This window comes from Mandrillus leucophaeus, unplaced genomic scaffold (genome assembly GCF_000951045.1).
Source record: "Mandrillus leucophaeus isolate KB7577 unplaced genomic scaffold, Mleu.le_1.0 Scaffold276, whole genome shotgun sequence".
In the NCBI taxonomy this organism is placed as follows: domain Eukaryota; kingdom Metazoa; phylum Chordata; class Mammalia; order Primates; family Cercopithecidae; genus Mandrillus; species Mandrillus leucophaeus.
This window is the reverse complement of record NW_012102876.1, coordinates 458,700-466,452: the sequence shown is the minus strand read 5'-3', so window position 1 is coordinate 466,452 and position 7,753 is coordinate 458,700. Positions and strand designations below refer to the sequence as shown.

Sequence of the window (7,753 nt, the reverse complement as noted above, 5' to 3'; positions counted from 1 at the left end):
AACAGCAGGGTTTGAGAGGATTGAGTTCAATTTTTAGAGAAGTTATGCTGTGGGTAAAATGCCATCAAACAGCATCACAATCTACAGAGAAATCTTTTGTAAAAGGAAGAGCCAATTGATGCAATAAACTTCATGGTTTTATTCTAAGAAATTGCCACAGGTGCCCCAACCTTTAACAACCACCTTCCTAATCAGTCAGCAACCATCAACATCGAGGAAAGATCCCCTACCAGCAAAAAGTTTATGACTTGCTGAAGGCACAGATGATTGTAAACATTTTTAACAATAAAGTATATTTTAATTAACAGATGTACATAGTATTTCTAGACATATCTAGGCTACTGCAAACTTAAAAGGCTATAGAATACTGTTAAATTTACTTTTATATGCACTGAGAAACTAAAAGAAAGTGTGACAGCTTTATTGCAGTATTGACTTTATTGCGGTGGCCTAGAATCAAACCCACAATATTTCTGAGGTATTCCTGTAGCTGCAAATAGATAACCACCTGGGAAACTACTATGACTACCCTAGCAAGCAAAGGCATTAGGCAAACTGTAAGCCTAAGAGGCAGAAAACCAGGCATCATCAGCCTCTGCCAACAGCCACTGTAAGTAAAAATGCAAATAGGTGTGCATCAATTATTTTGGGCACATTCATGCTCCTGGTCAACATGCACATATAGACCAAAATATGCATTCAAGGCTGATTAGGCACATGTATGTCTTTGTGTATGTTATCAGGAGATTGCAAGTTTATTGCTAAAAATTAAGCCTGGATTAAAAGTTGAAACAATACACAAGCAATATAATTAGGATTTTATATTTATTTTTGTGATCATAATTAAGTGAGTATTACCAAAGCTAAGTATTCGAGGGAAAATAATTTCCCCAGAAAGCAAAGTTTATGAATACTTGAAAAAACTCTTAAAGAAATCAAAGAATTTGGCATAGTGATTAGATGAAAGATGTATAAACCAAATTCTATTCCTTTAAGTTGATGGCGTTTCTTTTCTATTTCAGATATTAGTTTATTTATTCTTTAGCCTTTTGCACACTAACTACTAAAGAGAGCTAAACACTCATAGAGGAGGCCCCAAGATGCCACAGGAATGATCAAGATTCAGCATGTATCAGTCTTTAGGGAAGGAAATGTGTCATAAGAGGCCTGGTATTCCCTTAACCTTCAGGAAGATGAAGGCATATTCCTTCAACAAGTACGTATGCTTGGGGCATCTATGAGAAGGAAAGGTCTGCTTCATATAACAAAGCATCAGAAGATTTCACTTCCCCAGTTTTCAATATGATAAATAAGAATATATAGAGATTGTTAAAAACCGTATCTAGCCTGTGGTTATTTTGAAAATGACTTGCTACAATATAAATGAATCCTTGCATTTAAAGGACAGTAAATAGTAAACCAGATGAAGTATCACCGACGAAATGCTGTCCCTGTTGATACAGCATCAAGCAAAAAGAATCAGACATAGATGCACACAGCCTGTTGATTGCACCGTGCAGCAGCTCCTCAGTCAAAGTTGGGTTGCAATTAAAAGTAAGTCTTTCTTCTATGACCCAGCTTCAAGGAGCCTGAGACATTATACTGCAGAAGATGTCTTAGTTAGTTAGGGTAAGTTATTCAGGATTTTCAGAAACCTTAAGAAAGATTACATTTTGTTTTTGCCTTCCCAAATCTCTCCCAGCACTATACCCACTGCCTTATCAAAACCCAGTGAACCCCTTTTGCTTACTTGGGATAACTTCTAGATTGAATGAAGGGCAGAATTTCGGAGTCTTGACTAGATGGAGGCAGTAGTAAATCTCGAAATCGCTCTGTCAAAAGAAAAATAAACATCAAGCTGTGAAAAGATAAAAGTCATGAAAATAATTTCAAAATGGAAGTATTTCCTATTGGTTTATTTTGTTAGCCATTTTGACTGTATATCCATCCTTTATTAGAAATTTACCCACCATTTTATGTATTACTAATATATATATAGTGTATGTGTGTGTGTGTATATATCTATATATGGATAGATTATATTTTAATCATAAATATATATGTAGCCATTAAGGATAAATAGGTATAGATATATAGATAACACATATTCATATATTTATTTTAAATATATAAAATTAAGCCTGGATTAATATTTGAAATAGTTACATTTATCCTATAAATATATATAATATATACATTACACACATATATATTTCTCATATATAAATATAAAAAAATATATTTTTTTCCTTAATGGCAACATATATCTTTATGATCAAATCTTATCATTGAAAGGTTGGGGAAAACATACATGACCAATCAACATATTAAGAGATGCATAGTCTCATTAGTAACCTGTGCCATGTGAATCAAAACCAGACACCATTAACTAGCATTTATGTCATGTAGCATTCAATTGACAGAAATTAGTCTCCCAAAACCAAGTGTTGGAGAGGATGTTGATCAACCTAAGCTCTTATATGCTGCTGGTGGGAGTCCAAATTGGTACAATAGCTTTTGAAGACAATTTGGCATTATCATTTAAGTTTTACTTTTGTATAGTCTGTGGTCCAATATTTCCACTTTCAGGGATACACCCTGCAGAAACTTTCACATGTGTCTTAGCAAGTATGAGAATGTTCACAGTAGCACCGCTCATAGAACAACATAAATGGAAGCAACTCAGTTGCTCACTGACATGGTAGAATGGACGTTTGTGCTTATTCACAAAATGAAGTATTAACTGAAGTGAAACTGAAAGATTTCAGTTACAAATAAAAACATAATGAATCATATTAATATAATGTTGAGTGAAATAAAATCCCAGCAGATTACATATAACAGAATAGAATTTTTATTGAGTTAAAAAAAAACTAAGCAATGTATTATTTAAGTATGATATATATGAAATAAAACAAACCAATTAAAAAAGAAGGACATGCACAATTCAGAATAATGATTATCTTTTAGAAAAGGTAGAGGAATGAAATAGGAGAGAAGCAAAAGGGTAAACCTAAGTAACTGTTAGTGTTTCATATGTAGTAATTGTCATATCATAAATGAATAAATGAATGAAGGAATGACAGCCAGGAAAAGACCAATAATTACTGCATATCCTGAGCTAAGAATTGATTTAGTAAACTTCGGTGCATATGAATTCATAATGAAGAAAAGAGAGAAAATAGGAGGGAGGGGGGAAGAGGAAGGGAGAAAGAAAAGGAAAAAAACAAAGAAGGACAAAGGAAAAAATCCTAGATGTTACCTTGGAAATACTTACGCTGCATAGCTATCTGCATGGCATAGAGTATGCACATTTTCAGGAATAGATGTGCATTACCTCTAGAGTTATATCTATGGAAAGGCTTCCTTGATCCCTCCATTACTTTTTTGTTCTCTCCTCCTGCCCTATTTGGAATAGGCTTGACCGACTGTGTACTCCCCGTACACCTTGTGATTCCACTTTCACAGAATTTATCACACTATGTTTTATTGGTATATGTATTTATCTCTCTATCCCTCTTTCTTCTAGTAGATAAGTATTGTGCCACCAAGGTACAGAACATTATCTGACACATAATTAAGGTGCTGGATAAATACTTGTTGAAGACATATTTCCAACATCTATTTTTACTGGACAGAGAAAAGTGTTTGTTAAGGTTAATCATAATAACTCCCAGAGGAGACCAAATGGTCATACATCAACCATGAACAGCAAATGGATCCATACTCCCATCTTGACACAGTCGCACAATCAGGCTGAGATAGTATGCAAAGCTAACACTCCCCTGCTGCAGTAAATCCATCACTAACTGAAGGTGAGCCTTTCCACAAAATAATGAAAATATACACCTGATGACCATTGCCATTTCCTAGTTTACAGATAGTTAGATGTTAAATTATTTGGAATACGGCAGACACAAAGTGGCCTTTGCTTACTGAGAAGCAGAATGCATATTTTATCTTCATATTTATTAAAACATACTGAATCAGAGATACATAACTGGCTTCTACTGTTTTTTCCCCCTCTCAAAATTCTGACATTTCTTACAATATAGGTGAAAAGGAACGAATGAGATCCAAACACAGATGTGCTTATACTCTGAAGTCTAGAAATCCCAAAAAAAACTATGTGTTTTTCTCCAATTATACTCTTTAATATTAGTTCATATTTTTAAATATTAAATTATATTATTGGCTGGTATTTTGGGCTGATCTTACTATTTTTAATTTTTAAAATTAACATTTCTTTCAATCAAATGACTAGTAAACTTTCTGATGATAATAACTCTTGGTTTTCAGTCTACTTGCCAATTTATGGGGTACTCATTAAATGAGTAATGTGTAATGCTTTATCTTTTCAATTTTTTTCCCACTGAGACTTTTCCTAAAATGGGTCTTGAAAAATCAAGCCCAAACCCAACAGCAAACAAGAACTTTACATATCAAGTAAAGAACTGTTAAATCAAACAGCTATATGTGTTATGATATTCCTTGAAAACCAATGGTATAAATTAAAGTTTAATGAATTTCTCCCAAACTTGTTAAAAGGAAACAAAAATCAGAATTCTTAGTGCACACAACTATAATATAAGACATCCTTTTCACAACAATAAGTTTTTCTCTTTTTACATAACCGTAATGGACATATGACTATAATTCTGGAGAAAAGAATCTCTGCAGATGACATATTGACAGGACTAAAAACACATACACAGATGCACATGTGTGCATGCATACACACACAGAGCAAAAGCAGCATAAAAGACGTCACTTATAAAGCTATAAGGAAATCTATAACGAATGTTCCTATATTTGGAACATCCTTTATTCAGATTATCATAAATACAAAGAATATCAAGCAAACATATCTTGAATAGCTATCATGGTTGTCAAAAAGAGTTCATAGAAAGGGCATGGTGGCTCACGCCTATAATCCCAGCACTTTGGGAGGCTGAGGCAGGTGGATCACCTGAGGTCAAGAGTTTGAGACCAGCCTGACCAACATGATGAAACTCTGTCTCTACTAAAAATACAAAAAGTTAGCCGGGCGTAGTGGTGGGTGCCTGCAATCCCAGCTACTCAGGAGGCTGAGGCAGGAGAATCACTTGAACCTGGGAGGTAGAGGTTGCAGTGAGTTGAGGTCATGCCATTGCACTCCAGCCTGGGCAAGGTGAATGTAACTTAATCTCAAAAAGAAAAAGAAAAGAAAAGAAAAGAAAAGAAAAGAAAGGGTTCATATATACATACACAGAAAATATATGCAGTACTTTAAAAACATGTCTTTAAAAAATTTAATTTTTATCATATTAATAAATTATTAAAAGGGAACGATTAATTTTATCTCATAAAGGCATATTGATTATTCACTTATTTCTTTATAAAAATAGATAAATGATAACAATCTATCCTTAGCAAAGTTCAAGTAAATGGAAAAATTATTTATAATTATTTAGTCCTTTAGTCTCACAGATTTTTGCCTATCGATTATTTAATTAGCATCCTATTATCTATTTGATTCTGAGGAAAAGGCCAAAATAATTTGATGCTTTATTTGTTAAGTTAAAAAAAAAAAAAAATGTCAAACCAGAAGATCTACTTTCTTAGCAGGCTCAAATTGTTTAAGAAAATGGCACAGTTATCCAAATACTACAGCTCAGGCGTTTCACAGGACTTCTTAGAAGAAATTCATTAAAGCCACTGGGGGAAAAAAAAAAAAAAAAACTTTTCTGCAAAGTGGTACTGTGATGAGCTGACTAACGATGTGATAATGTCTGAACATGATTTTCTACCAGTAGGAGATACATCTTAATTAATACAAGCTTTTGTAGACTTTCACCCACTCTTCCTTTCTCCCATTCAATCAACAAAAAGATTATGAGGCTGTTAGACCTGGATGACATACTGCACACAGTTACATTACTTTGCATTTTCTGGCTAATCAACTGTGACACAATATGCGTAATTATTTGAAAACAAAAATGAGAAAAATAAAATACTCTTTCCAATTCTAATCGAAACTTTTTTGTACAGCTTTTTGTGGCCAAGGTGTTTCATGTTCTCCTTTGCAGAAAATGACCAATCTCTAATCCACCCCAATATGCAGAATAGACCAAATGCAATAAGGATTTACATAACAATAAAAAGCAGTAGGGTTTTTTTTTTCTTCTTTTTTTTTTTTTTTGAGATGGAGTCTTGCTCTGTCACCCTGGCTGGAGTGCAGTGGCATGATTTCAGCTCACAGCAATTTAGCATTATGCAAATCTATTCCTGGGATGAGAAGAAAATAAAACCTCTTACCACTACAAAAAAAAAAAAAAAAGAAAGAAAAGAAAGAAAAAAATACATGAAAGACGAAAGTAACACTGATTAATGCTATTCTTGTATAACCTAAAGATCCTTTGCATCTAGAGATGTGATCACTGTCACCTATTTAGTTTTTTCTTTTTTTTTTAACAGCAACCTAAGAAAGAGCTATTGTTTGCTAGAGGGACCCAGACAGGTTTTACCAATTTCAAATCATTGTTTTCCTTTAGGTAACCCCTCTTCCCTAACTGCCTCTCTATAACCTCCTCTATAAAAATGAATATTTTAACTGTTGTGAGTATTAGATTTTCAGGGCAATAAAATAAGTCATATAAAATACTTCTAAGAGAGACAGTATTGCCCTAAAGAAAAGGTACTTGAATAGAAGTTCTTCCCATTTTTATTAAGAGGTAAATTTTTTTATCTTTCTCTTAATGCTCACATTACACTAATTTGCCAATTTTAATTTTTTTAAAATAGCACCAAAATGAAATCCTTAAGAGGCATTAAAGATTAAGACTCTATTATGTGTTTACCTTAGTTTTAAAAACACCTAGTATATTGTAACCTATTAATAGTATTAGAAGTTATATTGCAAGGAACCAGACAGTACCCCATACCCCAAAAAGGGTCAATAAGATGAATGCATCATAATATTGATATTATTTCACATTTTTTGGCAATATAGGCTGAGGATTACTTCTTAATGCAGGACATATTATCAGAGAGTATACACGATAAAGGATATACCAAAGGACAAATCTTTCTTCACTCATACAGTTTTCATTATTTAGCAGCAGCAGGTCATAAGAGAAAAGACACTGTTGCCAAGTAAATCTTAAGTATTCTTACCACACACAACAAAGGTAACTATTTGAGGTGATGAATATGTTAATTAGCTTGAGTGTGGTAATCACTTCACAATGCATATGTATACAAGAGATATGTACTCCCTGAAAATACACAATTTTACTTGTCAATTATACCTAAATAAAGCAGAAAAAAATTTCTCTTGGAAAATGAAAAAATAAAATAAACAACACTCAACTGGTTGTCAGAGAGCCTGAGTTCTTGACCTATGTCTGCCTCTATTCTTAATTCCTTTTCTGAACTGACAACTGAGTCAGGTGGGTTCAGTGATCTTTAAGCCACCTTTCAACTTTGAGTTACTTAAAAAATATTTGCCTATTTTCTCAAACTTTGCATCTGACAGAGGACTAGTTTCCGGAATCTACATGGAATTCAAACAAATCAGCAACAAAAAAAACCAAATAATCCCATTGAAAAGTGGATAAAGGACATGAACAGACATTTCTCAAAAGAAGACATACAACCGCTAACACACATGAAAAAGTGGTCAACATCACTAATCATCAGGGAAATGCAAATTAAAATCACAATGAAATGGTACCTTACCGGGCGGAGCAAGATGGCCGAATAGGAACAGCTC

The 7,753-nt window shown here is 33.5% G+C and overlaps 1 protein-coding gene across 1 annotated transcript in view; it reads right to left on the bottom strand.

Moving 5' to 3' along the window:
* The window catches only part of NOX4 (NADPH oxidase 4), a 176,353-nt gene that overhangs the window by 26,980 nt on the left and 141,620 nt on the right, over window positions 1-7,753 (bottom strand). The window contains exon 12 of the mRNA XM_011984951.1: window positions 1,751-1,832. Within this exon, the coding sequence (XP_011840341.1) occupies window positions 1,751-1,832 (82 nt within the window). The remainder of the gene's footprint in view (window positions 1-1,750; window positions 1,833-7,753) is intronic.